Here is an 18,648-nt window from a genome sequence, read left to right on the forward strand (position 1 = left end):
CCTGGCTTTCCATGTGACTAACTCCTGCTTCGCTCCCTTTAGTCATGTCCTACCTGTGATACCCAATGACCATAGTTGAAGGGATTATTGAAGTCCGATTAATGAATTGTAATTACCAGGTATGATTCTGTTACCCTTTTGGAAAATGGGATCTATGGCCTAGAAATTCTGCTGGGACACAATTCCGGCAGTTTGTGCCTGTTGTGATACTCTACCACTGGCCCAGCCAAAGTTCATGAGGGGCTCCTGGCACTGGCATCGGGGGGGGGGGGGGTGGCACGCCTGTTTTGGTTGGAAGTTAAAAATCAGCCCTGTATCTCCAATTATACCTGACCTGGGAGTACCAGACACTAGAATTGAGTGCCTGCAATTGGCATGGGTTTCCTACCCACCTGCCAATTTTTCGGTGGGCCGGGTCCTCATCCATCCAGGCAAGGCTGGCAGTGTACAATATGCCAGCATTTATGAGCAAATGGATTGTAGACATATGCAAATGAGGGAAGTATGCCATCTGACCTATTTCCCATCCTTTGCACCATAGGAACACTGGATGCAAGGAGTGCCTGCTTGTCCCAAGGTTGATGAAAGAGGGGGAATTTAATGTTTTAAATCCAGAAGATCTGTGTAATTGATTGTAGAGAGATCAATTGCGTGGGCCTTAACGCCAAATTCAAAATTTAAGAAAAAATTCCCCATGTTTTAGTGGCAGTTTAGAGGCTGATGGCAGGACCACACTCCAGCAAGTCTCTTGATACCTGTCGCACCCATTCCTCAGTTTCGTTCTAAGTGGGTTCCTCAGTAGAGGCCAGGGAGCCTGCCAACATTAACCAGCAAATGTCCAAGGCCAGAAAATCACTCGGGATCAGGGGAGCATCTTTAGGCCGGGCAGAAGTTGCACCACAGAAAAAATGCAGCCCAATTCTGCTAAAGCAGAAAATCTAGGCTGTAATTTGGCATGTAGGGTACCATTTGTTAACCTGAAAGATTGTTAATTACAGTCCATTCATAAAGTTGCGGGAATGAACAAAAAATTCAAATAGCTACTCATTTCACTTTTATTGGTTCATATTTGTGAAAGCGTATTAGGTGTACATTACTTTAGATTTAAAAATGGAAAAAAATAAAATGAAATTATGAATGCCTTTTTTTCCCCCAAGGCAAATTAATGCTTTATCTTTTTTCCTCATGCCTTTTATTACAATTACTGTACTGTTCTTCGAGTGACCAGCATGTAAATAGATGTAAGTTTAATAAATATTAAAACAAACTCCAATAACAAAGAAATTATTATTAGTAAAAAAACAGTACTAGCAAAATGAATGGGACTAAAAGTCGATAAATCCCAAGGACCGGATGACCTACATTAAGAACATAAGAAATAGGAGCAGGAGTAGGCCAATCGGCCCCTCGAGCCTGCTCCGCCATTCAATAAGATCATAGCTGATCTGATCCTAACCTCAAATCTACTTCCACTCTCCATCCCACCCGAACCCATGTGATCTCCCGGGAGAGGTTTTGAAAGAGGTGGCCAGTGGGATAGTGGACGCATTGGTTGTCATCTTCCAAAATTCTATAGATTCTGGAATGGTTCCTGCAGATTGGAGGATAGCAAATGTAACCCCACTATTTAAGAAAGGAGGGAGAGAGAAAACAGGGAACTACAGACCTGTTAGCCTCACATCAGTAGTTGAGAAAATGCTTGAATCTATTATAAAGGATGCAATAACTGGGCACTTAGAAACTAATAGTAAAATTGGGCAGTCAACATGGATTTATGAAAGGGAAATCCTATTTAACAAACCTATTGGAGTTTTTTGAGGATGTAACTAGTGGAGTAGACAAAGGGGAACCGGTAGATGTGGTGTATTTGGATTTTCAGAAGGCCTTCGATAAGGTCCCACACAAGAGGTTGGTGAACAAAATTAGGGCACATGGAATTGGGGGTAATATACTAGCATGGATTGAGAATTGGTTAACAGACAGAAAACAAAGTAGGGATAAACGGGTCTTTTTCAGGATGGCAGGCTGTGACTAGTGGGGTACCGCAAGGATCGGTGCTTGGGCCCCAGTTATTCACAATCTTTATCAATGATTTGGATAAGGGGACTAAATGTAACATTTCAAAATTTGCTGATGACACAAAGCTAGGTGTCAGTTGCAAAGACGATGTGAAGAGGCTTCAAGGGGATCTCGACAGGCTCAGTGAGTGGGCGAGGACATGGCAGATGGAATATAATGTGGATAAATGTGAAGTTATCCACTTTGGTAGAAAAAACAAAGGCAGAGTATTTCCTAAATGGTGAAAGATTGGGGAATGCAGATGCTCAAAGTGACCTGGGTGTCCTTATACATGAGTCACAAAGTGAATGTGCAGCAAGCCATTAGGAAGGCAAATTGTATGCTGGCTTTCATTACAAGAGGATTTGAGTACAGGAGTAAAGAAGTTTTGCTCCAATTATATAGGGCCTTGGTGAGACCACACCTGGAGTATGGTGTACAATTTTGGTCTCCTTACCGAAGGAAGGATATACTTGCCATAGAGAGAGCGCAACGAAGGTTCACGAGATTGATTCCTGCGATGGTGGGACTGTCATATGAGAAGAGATTGAGTAAACTAGGCCTGTATTCTCTTGAATTCAGAAGAATGAGAGGGGATCTCATTGAAGCATACAAAATTATTACAGGGCTTGATAGGGTGGATGCTGGGAGAATGTTTCCCTTGACTGGGGAATCTAGAACCAGGGGCCACAGCCTCAGGATGAAGGATAGGCCATTCAGGACTGAGATGAGAAGAAATTTCTTCACACAGAGGGTGGTGAATCTTTGGAATTCTCTACCCCAGAGGGCTGTGGAGGTTCAGTCATTGGGTATATTCAAAACAGAAGTCAATAGATTTATGACTAGTAAGGGCATCAAGGGATATGGTGATAAGGCCGGTGAATGGAATTGAGGCAGAAGATCAGCCATGATCTCATTGAATGGCAGAGCAGGCTCGAAGGGCCAAATGGCCTACTCCTGCTCCTATTTCTTATGTGGTAGAAATTGGTTAAGGCAGGCACACAACTTGTATTTATATAGCACCTTTAATGTAGTAAAACGTCCCAAGGCATGAACTGGGCACATGGAACAAACCCTGTACTGGAACAATAGCAAAATACTGCGGATGCTGGAAATCCGAAATAACAACAGAAAATGCTGGAAAAACTCAGTAGGCCAGGCAACATCCGTGGAGAGAAAAGAGAGTCAACGTTTCGAGTCTTGACAAAGGGTTTGACTCGAAACGTTGACTCTCTTTTCTCTCCACGGATGTTGCCTGGCCTGCTGAGTTTTTCCAGCATTTTCTGTACTGGAACAAGTAGGCCCAAGGCCTGATCGATATTGGGCCTCGGGTCATTTTAATAAGACAGGTGAGCTGTGGACGTGTATGGTGTGTCCCAAGGCAGTGCACCACCAAAGCAGATATGAATGTAGGGCCGCTGCGGCACCTCCGGTAGGTCCTGGGTGTGGGGATTGGTGGCTGTGAGTGCGTATTGCCAGCGGTGCTAAATAGCTAAGTCTACATTAGGGTAAGGATTTTTCAATTGACTGCAAGATTCTTCGGCTCAATCAAAAGTCTGAGCAAAAAATATTAGGGGTAATTTTAACCACAAAAAACAGGTGGGTTGCGGTCAGGTGGGATACTAAAATTTTAAAAATCTGAAATCTGACCCAACCTGCCCACTTCCAGTTTTAACAGAGAGCCAAGCCTGTCAATCAGGCTGGCTTCCAGGTAGGCAAAACTCCACAAAACCCCTTCTGCCCCCCACCCCTGCTCACAAAACCCACCCCAGTCAAGATCGGGGCATCAAGTTTAAACCCACGCTTTTGGGAGAGGCGGAGGCCTTCAAGCAATACTTTAATGGAAGTTTTAAAAACCAACAAAAAACAAATCAATGGGTAAATATAATCATGTTATTGGCAAAAATGTTTCTGTTTTGTTTAAAATCTTATTTTGGACATTAGAAAGGTCAGTCTAAGGAAAAATGGCAGCTTATTTTCCTAAAAGAATTGAGTGGTACATTTTTTTGTTTGATTCTCTTGACTGTCAAGCAGGATTAATTATTTTCATAAGACTTACATTTATATAGCACCTTTCACAACCTTAGAACGTCCCAAAGCAATTTACAACCAATTTACTTTAAGTGTAGTCACTGTTATGTAGGAAATGTGACAGTTAAATTGCGCACAGCAAGGTCCCACAAACAGCAATGTGATTATGAGAGAGAATTTTTTTTAAGTGATGTTGGTAAGAGTGATAAATATTGGCCAGGAGACTAGGGAGAGCTTCCCTGCTCTTCTTCGAAATAGTACCACGGTATTTTTTATGTCTACCTGAGAGCATCTCATCCGAAAGACAGCACCTCTGACAGTGCAGCACTCCCTCAGTACTGCACTGAATGTGCTCACGTCTCTGGAGTTAGACTTGAACTTACGACCATCTGACTCAGACGCGTGCTACCCACTGAGCTAAAATTTCAGACAGTGAATCTTGATTTCATCACAGGGAAGCAGAATAGAATGTAGGACGCTATACATTTGGAAAATTAGGAGGTAAAAGGAAAGTTGAGGGAAGCACTGTGTGTTGTAATATTGATTAAAGAGAGATAAAATAAAAGTTGCAGGAGAGGTTGACGGCTATGACCATGTCATCTGTTTTAGTGATGTTGATTGAGGGATAAATATTGTCCAGGACACCAGGAGAACTCCCTTGCTGTTCTTTGAATAGTGGCATAGGATCTTTTACGTCCACCTGAGAGAGCAGATGGGGCTGTGGTTTAACGTCTCAGCGAAAGACAGCACCTCTGGCAGTGCAGCACTCCCTCAGTACTGCACTGAATTGTCAGCCTAGATTTTGTGCTCAAGTCTCTGGAGTGGGATTTGAACTTTCAACCTTCTTACGCAGGAGGCAAGAGTGCTACTACTGAGCTGCAGATGTTTTTTTAAACCACTTTCCTTACTTTTGATTTGTACATTCCCTACAGCTTCAGTTCTGTTTTGCTACTGTTTCACTTTGAGCCAATAAACAAAATGTGCAAATTTGTGACAGAAAGAAGTGCACACATGATGCAGGACTTAATAAAACTTATCATAAAAACCTTACATATGTGTGCACTTCCTGCTGTCAAACTTCAGATGCCCATTATACTTAGGATATCACATACATTCTAATGTAAATTTCTGTACCTGTTTTTAAAAAGTATAAAGAGCCAGAGATTTGCAATGTAGAGAAAACCTCTCTAGAACCACAAAATACCAGAACGACAATGTGTGCAGCTTCTTAGTTGTCTTAAGAATTACACTTCAAATAAAACTAGGGTTGTGGCCTACACCCTGAAGACTAATTGAACTCTGAATGATTTGATTTGCAAAGTTCCGTGACCAAACAACCTGACTAAACTACAAATGACCTGAAGCTCAGTTTACTCAATACGTGGGCTATGTGGCCTTAAAAGGGTCACAGCTCCACCTTATCAGCACAGTACTACATCATTTGTTGCAAAACAACGTACTAACCTACTTACGGTAAAATATGCTGGAAATACTCAGCAGGACAGGCAGCATCTGTGGAGAGAGAAACAAGAGTTTTCAGGTCAACATTAACTCTGTTTCTCTCTACACAGATGCTGCCTGACCTGAGTATTTCCAGCATTTTCTGTTTATATTACGATCCTGCTTGCGGTTAGTAATACCACAGGAGATCTGCTAGCACACTTTTTTTTTAAGTTATACCGTAGATATTTAAAGGACTGAAATATAAAATATTACATAAAATATGACCAAGGAATCCTATTATAACATCCAATTATTGCCCTTAGTCTTGTGCACAAATCTTTCTCACAGGATACCAAAGTACCTGTACTTTTAAGCGTGATGCCATTTAGTGACGACAAGAATTCTGCAATAGTACCAAACTTAAAAAGGAATTGGAAACTCTTAAATATTTTTAGGTTTTACAAATAATTTAGGACACTTGAACTTTCTAGGCAGCAAAAGTATTTATTTCACTGTCCCATAGACAGTTCACCGGTGTAGCTGTAACTTATCAAAAATATTTTAAAATCCATGCACTTGTAAGAAAGGTAAGTTGAATTAAAAAGAAAATCCTCGGCAGGTTTTGGTGCAGTGACTGTCAATAAGACAAATAATGGCTCCTGTTAAATGTTAACCTTGTAACATAGGACTTAATCTTGGCATGCCATGAAGCAGCCATGGGTGGTGAATAGATTAAAGGACCAACAAATCTCAATTCTCATAATACCTGAAATGCATTAGGTTTCACAGATTAGCTTCAAGTGTCCTAGCACAGCTCATAAAAACAGTTGCATAAAAAGGTGTGGCTGCTTTAGCTGTTCTTTTGTACACATTTTTAAAGTGTTTTTCTCTCTCTGCTAGGGTATCCATGTATATTGTGAAATGCTTTCCATCAGGGAGAGTCCCAACATTCTCTTCAATCATTGAGCTGCACATGTGGGTGTTGCTCCTGGTGACACTTGTCTGCGCCACAGTTTTGCATGTCTCCAGTTTAGTCCTAAAAGTCCTGTAGAAGAAAGTCCAGAAAAGTTTGTCGCGTTGGATTTTCAACATAGCAAAACCTTGCAGACATTTGGCGATAAAGTACCAGCACATTCTTAAAAAGAGAACAGTTTCACTTAAAGTGCAGCAGGAGATGCTTGCCATAAGCCCAGCCTTCAGTCTGGAAGGGACAGTGGTTTGTTGTAGTTCTGTTCCTTGCATGCTCCAATTCATACAGACTCGTATTCGCACTGCCAGGCAGTGTATTTCTGACTAAGACTCTTAGCAGACGGTTTGGTGTGAATTATCACGTCGAGAACGTCATTTGTGGTGACCGTTTCCAGTTGAAAAATGGGCAGACTGCTTTTTCCTGAATGTAAACGAAATGAAAAATTGTATGAACTTTAGTTGGAATATAGCACCAGAGCAGGTGTAAATCATGGCTGTGCTCTCCCACTCATCTCAAATGGAGCTTAAATACTCAGATTAGACCTGCACTTGCTTAGAGCATCAGGATATGTTGGCCGAGAAATTCGATGACACTGCGCAGTTTTACAGGTATAAAATAGGAGCAAAAGCATCCAATACGGCGTGCGCACACACATTCTGAGCCGGAAGTTCACCACCCGCCCTATTGATCTAGTCATCAAAAGAAGCATCCAGGGGCTGTGCCTAAAACATGTTAGGCAATTTACAGGTGCAAATAAGAGGCCCAACAACCCATTTGATGCTTCCTTTGCCAAATTGGTTTGTCTTGAATGCAGCCAGCACCAGCTGCTCTCGCCCCCCACCGCTGCTGGCAATGCAGAGGCCCTAAACTCAAATGGTCTGCAGCTCGCCAATTTGATGTAAGTGAGGCCTGAGGCCCAATTCTCTTGGTTTAATCGGCCAAACGAGCATTAGGCTTAAAATAGATCGGTCTTGTAAATTTATTACAGCCTGGTCTAGTTTCAGAACCTCAGAACACCACAGTATTGGGGCTGGTTAAATAACAAGCAACTTCTCCGCATATTCATATATTTTAACAATCTTTTTGTAAAGGGTTCACCAATACAAAATAAACTAAATATTTAGAATAATAAAGCAAAATAGAAACCATACAAAGATTTGTTTCACACACATAATGAATTACAATTTGAATAATTTTAATGATTATTTTTGTGCAGCTAACATTTCTGGAGTTATTCTTCAGTCTACCTGTATGGTGATGTTCTAGTGCATCAAAGATTTTTCTCACAGGTCGCATAGCTGCCTCTTTGCAAACCAACTTGATGTCAGAACCAGAATAGCCTTTGGTTTCCTGTTGGAGAAAGTACAGAATGAAACGATACTAGGAATGTGGCTACATTTTTGTCAAATCCAAACGGATGTCTCCAGGCTGTTCCCACAAGAAAATCGTACTAAGAAAATATTAGCCCCGATTTTAACCAAACTTGCCTAGCAGGAACGGGGAGCATCTTGACCCAAACCCACCCGGCGGCTTAGGCTAAAAATCGAGGCTACTGTGAAAATTAAATCATGAAAGCAGAAATGAAAAAACAAAAGTAGTAAAAAATAAAATAATAATGAAGGCAACATGGTATGGTTTGATCAACGTGGGGAAGTGCTTGGCACAGTCAGCCTCCTTCACATGCACACTCTTGCCGCTGCCTCACTCCCTCTTACGTGCGCTCCCGTACCTCCCTCCCACGCACATTCCTGCCATTGCCCATCTTCTGTATGCTCCTGCACACACTGCTGCACCTGCCTACCTTCTGCATGGTCCTGTACCCCCTCTCCCACACACTCCTGCACCTGCTGGTCTCTGCTGCACACAGTCCTGTATCTATCTGCCTCCCTAATGAGCACATTCCTTCACTTGCTCATCTTCCTGCCACCCACACTCGTGCACCTACTCCACTCCTTCCAGTGCCCACTCCCTCACCTGTCTGTTTCTCCTGCATATTCCCTCACCTGCTTGTCTCTCCCACACATTGTCTTACCTACCTGCCTGCCTCCCTCCCACATCTTTCAATTAGACACTTTACAGCCTTCCAAACTCAACAATTTCAGGTAATAACCGCTGCTTCTATTTTTCCAGACAGCAGGTGCTGGTAATGATGTTGCCATTTACAGCTCCTCTAGACATATCTTTTGGCCAATTTTGCCAACCCCTTTTGCCTTGCACCATCATCCCTTTTGTCATTTAATCTCTCCTGCTTTTCCACCCTATCACAGACCGTCCCTTTTGTTCTTTCCTCCCCCTCCCCCCAGCACCCCTACCTCCCACCCCTTTCTCTGCCTCTGTACCTGTTACATCTGTAATATTTACCAGTTCTGGCAAAAGGTCACCAGCCTGAAACGTTAACTCTATTTGTCTCTCCACAGATGCTGCCTGACCTGCTGATTATCTCCAGCATTTTCTGCTTTTATTTCTGATTGCCAGCATCTGCAGTATTTTGCTTTTGTTTCCGACATATTCCTTTGCCTGCCTCCTTTCCTTACATACCCTCTCCTGTCTCCTTCACACTTTTTTAGGTCTTGTAATTTACATTACCTTCCCAGTTCCTAACATTTCCTAACCTTTTCGAGTCTTTCATTTTCCCTTTTGTCCTTGATTCATGTCCTTTGTTGTGTCCATTTTCTTGTTACGTTATGCATTTCCCTTTCTTTTTCCTTGGTTTTCTTTTAAGGGATTAGCTAGATGGGTCAAACAGCCCCTGTAATCTGTACTTTTTTTATTCGTTCACGGGATGTGGGCATCGCTAGCAAAGCCAGCATTTATTGCTCATCCCTAATTGCCCTCGAGAAGGTGGTGGTGAGCCGCCTTCTTGAACCGCTGCTGTCTGTGGTGAAGGTACTCCCACAGTGCTGTTAGGGAAGGAGTTCCAGGATTTTGACCCAGCGATGATGATCGGCGATATACTTCCAAGTCAGGATGGTGTGCAACTTGGAGATGATGGTGTTCCCATGTGCCTGCTGCACTTGTCCTTCTAGGTGGAAGAGGTCGCGGGTTTGGGAGGTGCTGTCAAAGAAGCCTTGGCGAGTTGCTGCAGTGCATCTTGTAGATGATACACACTCCAGCCACGGTACGCCGGTGGTGGAGGGAGTGAGTGTTTAAGGTGGTGGATGGGGTGCCAATTAAGTGGGCTGCTTTGTCCTGGATGGTGTCGAGCTTCTTGAGTGTTGTTGGAGCTGCACTCATCCAGGCAAGTGGAGAGTATTCCATCACACTCCTGACTTGTGCCTTGTAGATGGTGGAAAGGCTTTGGGGAGTCAGGAGGTGAGACACTCACCACAGAATATCCAGCCTCTGACCTGCTCTTGTTGCCACAGTATTTATGTGGCTGGTCCAGTTAAGTTTCTGGTCAATGGCGACACCCAGGATGTTGATGGTGGGGGATTCAGCGATGGTAATGCCGTTGAATGTCAAGGAGTGGTGGTTATTGGAGATAGTATTTGCCTGGCACTTACGTGGCGTGAATGTTACCTGCCACTTATCACCCCAAGCCTGAATGTCGTCCGGGTCTTGCTACATGGGCATAGACTGCTTCATTATCTGAAGAGTTGCAACTGGCACTGAACACTGTGCAGTCATCAGCGAACATTCCCACCTCTGATCATATGATGGAGGGAAGGTCATTGATGAAGCAGCTGAAGATGATTGGGCCTAGGACACTGTCCTGAGGAACTCTTGCAGCGATGTCCTGGGGCTGTGATGATTGGCCTCCAACAACCACAACCATCTTCCTTTGTGCTAGGTATGACTCCAGCCAGTGGAGAGTTTCCCCCCTCGATTCCCAGTGACTTCAGTTTTACTAGGGCTCCTTGATGCCACACTCAGTCAAATGCTGCCTTGATGTCAAGGGCAGTCACTCTCACCTCACCTCTGGAATTCAGCTCTTTTGTCCATGTTTGGACAAAGGCTGTAATGAGGACTGGAGCCAAGTGGTCCTGGCGGAACCCAAACTGGGCTTCAGTGAGCAGGTTATTGGTGAGCAAGTGCCGCTTGATAGCACTGTCGACGACACCTTCCATCACTTTGCTGATGGAGAGTAGACTGATGGGCGGTAATTGGACGGGTTGGATTTGTCCTGCTTTTTGTGGACAGGACATACCTGGGCAGTTTTCTACATTGTCGGATAGATGGCAGTGTTGCAGTTGTACTGGAACAGCTTAGCTAGAGGCGCGGTAGTTCTACAGCACACGTCTTCAGCATGACAGCCGGGATGTTGTCGGGGCCCATAGCCTTTGCTGTATCCAGTGCGCTCAGCCGTTTCTTGATATCACATGGAGTGAATCGAATTGGTTGAAGATTGGCTTCTATGATGGTAGTGACCTCAGGAGGAGGCCGATACGGATCATCCACTCAGCACTTCTGGCTGAAGATAGTTGCAAATGCATCAGCCTTGTCTTTTGCACTCACGTGCTGGGCTCCGCCATCATTGAGATGGGGATATTCATGGAGCCTCCTCCTCCCATTAGTTGTTTAATGGTCCACCACCATTCACGACTGGATGTGGCAGGACTGCAGAGCTTTCATAATTATATTCATCCTTTTTGACTCCATTTTTCCACAGAACATCCAGTTTCCTCATTTTCTAAATTTTTTGGGGAGGGCTGGAAATTGACTATTTTTCCGATCTATTATATCATCATCAGGTACTCCCAGGTTAGGTTTTGGGCATTTCAAGCAGGATCTTTACAACCATCAGGGAACAAGGTTTCCATCCAGTGAGCCTGGGGTCGTTTTCAAACATAGGTTACAAAAGCAAAATAGCAGTAAATATAAAGCACTCCACCCTTCAGTCCCACCTTTTTTTCTCGTCCTGCTAAAGTATTTATCAGGAACTTCAACATTAGGGCCAACCAATGTAAACGCCACATCATCTTGCACGGGTAAGCCACACAATAATTTTAATGCACAGGGTTAATTATGTTTATGTCAGTGCAATACTCACTTCTCCCAGTAAACTATAGTCCAGTTCAGTCCGAAGCTCTACACCACCACTGTTACTCACAGGAGGCAGCCAGTGCAGAATCATTGCCTGTCGCGCTTCTTTGGAAGGAAGATCTACCAAAATTCGTTTCTCCAGTCGTCGTAACATGGCATGGTCCAATTCCCTGCAAAAAGTATAGTGTCATTGGCCCTATTTATATAAAGGTGTTCTGAAGCTTCAACTAGTCTGCTCTCAATGGGTCTATTGACCAATTTTAACTAGTTTGCTGGATCAGTCGATCCAATGACATAGACACTTGGAATTTCTGCAGGATCTCTTCCAATCTCCTGCTGTAACTTCAGCAGAAACCCTGGAGAAACAGTGTAAACGGCCATTTACACCTCACAGAATTTCTACTCTATCATATTCCAAAGCTTTCCTTTTTACAACTTTGTCCTATCCTATTTCTCGAAGTGTGACTGATTCTGTGTCCTGTGGCACAGTTCCACAGCTGATGGGAGTATTTCACTAAATTAGCCACTCTTAATGTGTGAGCCAAAGAAGATTGTCTGCAGGCTGTTCAACTGGAAAGCATAACAGTTGGGCCCAATTGTTACCTTACACATCTACACATGCAGACCTTCCAGGAGTGGGAACCTTTGCTGAGTTTCCCTTTGCTGAGGCCATCTGTAGCATGCTCCATCCATCCTTAGGCCCAGCGATGATTAGCTAATTCAACACAGACAAACCAAGACTTCCCTGATCTTCATGGTTTAATATCACATCAGGCGATGCATTTATGTACTGAATCACATTGAAAATTTCACAAATGGTCACTAAAACAATTACATATAAATATTGATTTTTAGATTTAGCAATTACATTTTATCTAGTCAACAAAGTTACTGACCTTAATGGCTTCATGTAAATACAGCAGAGTTTAAAAGAGCATTAAAGTCAGTTTGCTTTGACTATAAATCATCGCAAAATAAACTAGACAGCAGTCTGGCAGTATAACCTAATTAAAGATGTTTGCTGCAAATACCACAGAGGGTGGATCTGAGTCCCAGGGTACTCGACACCTGTACCTGACAGCTACATTCACGCATTTAATATGCATCACCAGCTCAGTGCCCCCCATGCCCCGGTAGGTAAATGCACCACATAGTGTGCTACTAAGCAATACAAGTAGAAGGACATAGGTTCAATTTCTGGTCTGCAACTTCTCCATTGTCAACCTCCTGAGCTCCACACTACCCAAACTCTTGCTTATCCAAAACTACGCCGCTCACATCTTGTTTTATGCTGTGTCCTGCTCATCCATCATCCGTTCTTGTCAAACTCTGGTAGTTCCCCACTCCCCCATTGCACCAAATTCAAAATCCTTTCCCATATTTACAAGACGCTCAACCCTACCTCTAAGTTCCTCCAGCTCTATTTCACAGTCCATACCTTATGATGCTCTAACATTGGCATTCTGTGAATCCCCACCTTCTGGCTCTCCTCACTTTGTGGCAGAGCTTTCAGCTGTCTAGGTCCTGCCCTCTGGAACTTCTTCCCTAAAGTTCTTCACTTTTCCTTGCCTTTAAACACCTCCTCAAAATCTATCTTTCAACCAACATTTTGTCAGACCTTCTATGTCTGCTAATCCTGTTTGGTCCATTCACACCTAGGTGAACCATTGGGACATTATATCACGTCAAATATGCTACAGTATGTTGTTACTGCTGTTGAGTCAGATGATCTCAGAGGACACATAAGCCCATTCCCAACCAGGGTGCTGGTCACCAGGCCTTTTTCCAAGTTGTGTTCCAGGTGCCTGGAATGTTCTATCAACTGCTTTATGCATGCTCTCAAAAGTTGGCTAAAACAATGCTGCTCTATTCATGGTCCAATATACTCTGTTCAAAAGGGTCCATTGAGAGATCTACTTTCTCTGACATATAGAGAGTCATAGAGTTATACAATTGGAGAAAATGCATTCACAACGGTGCCACACTACATGAAAAGAATCTCCAGCGTGCTGCTGAGGATAAACGCCAGCGCCGTAAGGAGAGACAACAACTTAAGACTCCAGTCACTACCAATAGTCTTACATGCCCACACTGTAGTAGAGTCTGTGGATCTCGGATTGGCCTCCACAGCCACCTGAAGACCCACAAGTAGATGACTGATGAAGGACATACTATACTCGAATTCGAGTGGTCGTCGATGATGATGACAGATGATGACAGCACAGAAATATGGAGAGGTATTGGGAAAAACCCAACTGATTCACAATTATTCTTATGAAGGGTTTTAATAGAGTAAATAAGGAGAAACTGTTTTCACTGGCAGGAGAGACAGTAACCAGAGGACACAGATTTAAGATCATTGGCAAAAGAACCAGAAGGGTGATGAAGAGATTTTTTTTTTTTTTAATAAAATTTTTATGCAGTGAGTTATGATCTGCAATGCACTGCCTGAAAGGGTATTGGAAGCAGATGCAATAGTAACTTTCAAAAGGGAATTGGATACATACCGGAAAAATAAAAATTTGCAGGGCTACAAGGAAAGAGCAGGGATTGGAACTAATTGGATAGCTCTTTTACATAGGATATACAGCACAGAACCAGGCCAAACGGCCCAACCAGTCCATGCCGGCGTTTATGCTCCACTCGAGCCTCCTCCTGTCTTTCCTTATCTAAATCTATCAGCATAACCCTCCATTCCTATGCTTGTCCAGCCTCCCCTTAAATGTATCTATACTATTCGCTTCAACCACTCCCTGTGGTAGCAGGTTCCACATTCTCACCACTCTTTGGGTAAAGAAGTTTCATCTGAATTCCCTATTTGATTTCTTGGTGACTACCTTATATTGACGGCCTCTAGTTATGCTCTTCCCCACAAGTGGAAACATTCTCTCTGTATCCACTCGATCAATACCTCTCAATTTTAAAGACCTCTATTAGGTCACCCCTCAGCCTTCTTTTTTCCAAGAGAAAAGAGACCCAGCCTGTTCATCCTTTCCTGATATGTATACCTTCGTATTTCTGGTATCCTGCTTGTAAATCTTCTCTGCACCCTCTCTAGTGCCTCTATATTCTTTTTATAATATGGCGACCAGAACTGTACACAGTACAAAGTGTGGTCTAACCAAGGTTCGATACAGGTTTAGCATAACTTCCCTACTTTTCAATTCGATACCTCTAGAAATAAACCCTAGTGCTTGGTTTGCTTTTTTAATGGCCTTGCTAACCTGTGGCACAACTTAGTGATTTGTGTATTTGTACTCCTAGATCCCTTTGTTCCTCTACCCCACCTAGCCTCGCACCCTCCAAGTGATAAGTGACCTCCCTATTCTTCCTACCTCACATGTAGGAGTTCTGACGAAGGGTCATCGACCTGAAACATTAACTCTGTTTCTCTCTCTGCAGATGCTGCCTGACCTGCTGAGTATTTCAAGCATTTTCTGTTTTTATTTCAGATTTCCAGCATCTGCAGTATTTTGCTTTTGTACCTCACATTTATCTGTGTTGAACATAAGAAATAGGAGCAGGAATAGGCCACTTGGCCCCTCAAGCCTGCTCCGCCATTCAATAAGATCATGGCTGATCTTGGGCTCAAAGCCACTTCCCTGCCCGCTCCCCATATCCCTTCACTCCCTTATCTTGTAAAAATCTGTCTATCTCCACCTTAAATGTATTTAATGACCCAGCCTCCACGGCTCTCTGGGGCAGAGAATTCCACAGATTTACAACCCTCCGAGAAAAGAAATTCCTCCTCATCTCAGTTCTAAAAGGGCGAACCTTTATTCTAAAACTATGCCCCCGAGTTCTAGATTTCCCCACGAGAGGAAACATCCTCTCTACATCTACCTTGTTGTGCCCCCTCAGTATCTTATATGTTTCAATAAGATCACCTCTCATTCTTCTAAATTCCAATGGGTATAGGCCCAGCTTGCTCAACCTTTCTTCATAAGTCAACCCCCTCATCTCAGGAATCAACCACGTGAATCATCTCTGAACTGCCTCCAATATATCCTTCCTTAAAAAAGGAGACCAAAACTGTACGCAATACTCAATGTTTGGTCTCACCAATACCCTGTACAGTTGTCATGGTGTGGAGATGCCGGTGTTGGACTGGGGTGGACAAATGTCAGAAGTCACACAACACCAGGTTATAGTCCAACAGTTTTACCTGACGAAGGAGCAGCGCTCCGAAAGCTTGTGATATCAAATAAAACTGTTGGACTATAACCTGGTGTTGTGTGACTTCTTACATCTGTACAGTTGTAGCAGGACTTCCCTGCTTTTATACTCCAACCCCCTTGCAATAAAGGCCAACATTCCATTTGCCTTTTTGATTACTTGCTGCACCTGCATGCTAACTTTTTGTGTTTCATGCACAAGGACCCCCAGGTCCCTCTGAACTGTAGCCTTTTGTAATCTCTCTCCATTTAAATAATAATTTGTTTTTTTATTTTTCCTGCCAAAGTGGATAACCTCGCACTTTCCCACATTATACTCCATCTGCCAAATATTTGCCCACTCACTTAGCCTGTCTATATCGCTTTGCAGATTCTTTGAGTCCTCTGCACAACTTGCTTTCCCACCCATCTTTGTATCATCCACAAACTTGGCTACATTACTCGGTCCCTTCATTCAAGTCATTAATTTAGATTGTAAATAGTTGAGGCCCCAGCACCGATTCCTGTGGCACCCCACTAGTTACCGTTTGCCAACCAGAAAATGACCCATTTATCCCGACTCTTTGCTTTCTGTTAGTTAGCCAATTCTCTATCCATGCTAATATAGTACCCCCAACTCCGTGAGCTCTTATCTTATGCAGTAACCTTTTATGTGGCACCTTATCGAATGCCTTCTGGAAATCCAAATACACCACATCCACTGGTTCACCTTTGTCCACCCTGCTCGTTATCTCCTCAAAGAACTTGAGCAAATTTGTTAAACATAATTTCCCTTTCATAAAACCATGCTGACCCTGCTTGACTGCATTAGGATTTTCCAAATGCCCTGCTACTGCTTCCTTAATGAAGGACTCTAGCATTTTCCCAACGACAGATGTTAGGCTAACTGGTTTATAGTTTCCTGCTTTCTGTCTCCCTCCTTTCTTAAATAGGGGTGTTACATTTGCAGTTTTCCAATCCACTGGGACCTCTCCAGAGTCCAGGGAATTTTGGTATATTGCAACCAATGCATCCACTATCTCTGCAGCCACTTCTTTTAAGACCCTGGGATGCAGGCCATCTGGTCCAGGGGACTTGCCGTCTTTTAGTCCCATTATTTTACCAAGTACTTTTTCCTTAGTGATAGTGATCGTCATTAGTTCCCTCCTCCCTGTGGCCCCTTGATTGTCCATTATTGAGATCTTGTTAGTGTCTTCTGCCGTGAAGACAGATACAAAATATTTGTTCAGTCTCTGCCATTTCCCCGTTCCCTATTATTAATTCCCCAGTCTCATCCTCTAAGGGACCAACGTAGATACTCTCTTCCTTTTTATATACCTGTAGAAGCTCTTACTTTCTGTTTTAATATTTCTTGCCAGTTTACTCTCATAATTCATCTCTCTCTTTATTATTTTTTTAGTCATCCTTTGAACCTCATTTGCCAATTATTTGCCCATTCTGCAAGTTTATTAATGTGCTCCTGTAATTTGTTGCAGTCCTCCTCAGTATTGACTATGCCCCCAATTTGGTATCATCCGCAAATTTAGAAATTGTGTTTTTGATTCCAAAGTCTAAATCGTTAATGTAAATTGTGAACAGCAGTGGTCCTAGCACTGATCCTTGTGGAACACCACTACCCACCTTCGGTCACTGTGAATAGTTACCCTTTACTCCCACTTTCTGCTTTCTGTCTTGAAGCCAGCTAGCAATCCATTCTGCTACTTGTCCCCTGACTCTGCATTCTCTGAACTTATTCATTAGTCTATTATGGGGTACCTTATCAAAGGCCTTTTGAAAATCGAGATAAATTACATCTACTGCATTACCAATGTCTACTCTCTCTGTTACCTCTTCAAAAAATTCAATAAAGGTTGGTCAAGCAAGATTTTCCCTTTTGAAATCCATGCTGACTACTCATTATTATACTTTTCGTTTCTAGATGTTCTTCCATTCTCTCCTTTAGTAAGGGTTCCATAATTTTTCCTACCACCGATGTTAAGCTGACTGGTCTAGAATTCCCTGGACATGTTCTATCCCCCTTCTTAAATATAGGTATTATGTTAGCTATCCGCCAGTCCTCTGGCACTACACCTTTTTCTAACAAATTATTAAATATATGTAGTAATGCCTCTGCTATCTCTTCCCTAGATTCTTTTAAAATGTGTGGATGCAATCCATCCGGACCAGGGGGTTTATCCCCTTTGAGTTTGATTAGTTTATTTTAATATATCCCTTTTTTTATTTTAAATGCATTTATCTCATTACTCATCTCATCATCCAATGTCATGTCCACCTGTTCTAACTCTCTGGTAAATACCGACGCGAAATAATGATTTAATATTTCTGCCATCTCCCTATCATTACCTGTGGCGTTGTCCTGTCTATCACTTAATGATCCTATTCCCATCCCAACATTCCTTTTTTATTGATGTGCCTGTAAAATACTTTACTATTTTGTTTTATGTTCCTTGATCATTTAATTTCATAGTTCCTCTTTGCCTTCCTAATTGTTTTTTCGACTTCTCTCCTAATCATTTCATATTCTCTCTTATCATGCACTCCTCCGCTGTCTGTGTACTTAATGTATGCCTCTTTCCTTACCCTCAATTGTTCCCTTATGTCTTTATTCATCCATGGAGTCTCATTAGTGTTTCGTTTGTTCTTTCCTTTTAGCGGAATATATTTTTCCTGCACTCTGCTGAACACCGTTTTAAATGTTTCCCATTGTCGTTTCTACATCGTTGTTTGCCAATATTGTTGCCCATTTTAACTTCCCAAGTTCTATTCTTGGCCCCTCAAAATCAGCTTTTCTCCAATCTATTAACCTGTTTTTTGTCATACTTATGTCCTTCTCTATTATCATCTTAAAGCGTATTATATTATGGTCACTACTGCCTGTATGTTCCCCTACTTTTACTTCTCTTATCTGCTCTGGCTCATTCCCCATAACTAGATCTAACAGCGAATCCTCCCTTGTTGGGCTTTTTACATATTGGGTTAGAAAGGAGT

At 42.7% G+C, this 18,648-nt stretch overlaps 1 protein-coding gene across 1 annotated transcript in view; it reads right to left on the reverse strand.

Annotated features, from left to right (window-relative positions):
* Positions 1-6,016: 6,016 nt before the first annotated feature.
* The window catches only part of katnal2 (katanin p60 subunit A-like 2), a 107,968-nt gene continuing 95,336 nt past the window's right edge, over positions 6,017-18,648 (reverse strand). The window contains exons 14-16 of the mRNA XM_085975307.1: positions 11,493-11,655; positions 7,750-7,852; positions 6,017-6,922 (exon numbers count right to left, since the gene is read on the reverse strand). Coding sequence (XP_085831433.1) covers positions 6,783-6,922; positions 7,750-7,852; positions 11,493-11,655 — 406 coding nt within the window. The 3' untranslated portion in view covers positions 6,017-6,782. The remainder of the gene's footprint in view (positions 6,923-7,749; positions 7,853-11,492; positions 11,656-18,648) is intronic.

This window comes from Somniosus microcephalus, chromosome 2, assembly GCF_052327205.1.
Source record: "Somniosus microcephalus isolate GS21.2 chromosome 2, FLI_Smic_1.0, whole genome shotgun sequence".
Classification (NCBI taxonomy): domain Eukaryota; kingdom Metazoa; phylum Chordata; class Chondrichthyes; order Squaliformes; family Somniosidae; genus Somniosus; species Somniosus microcephalus.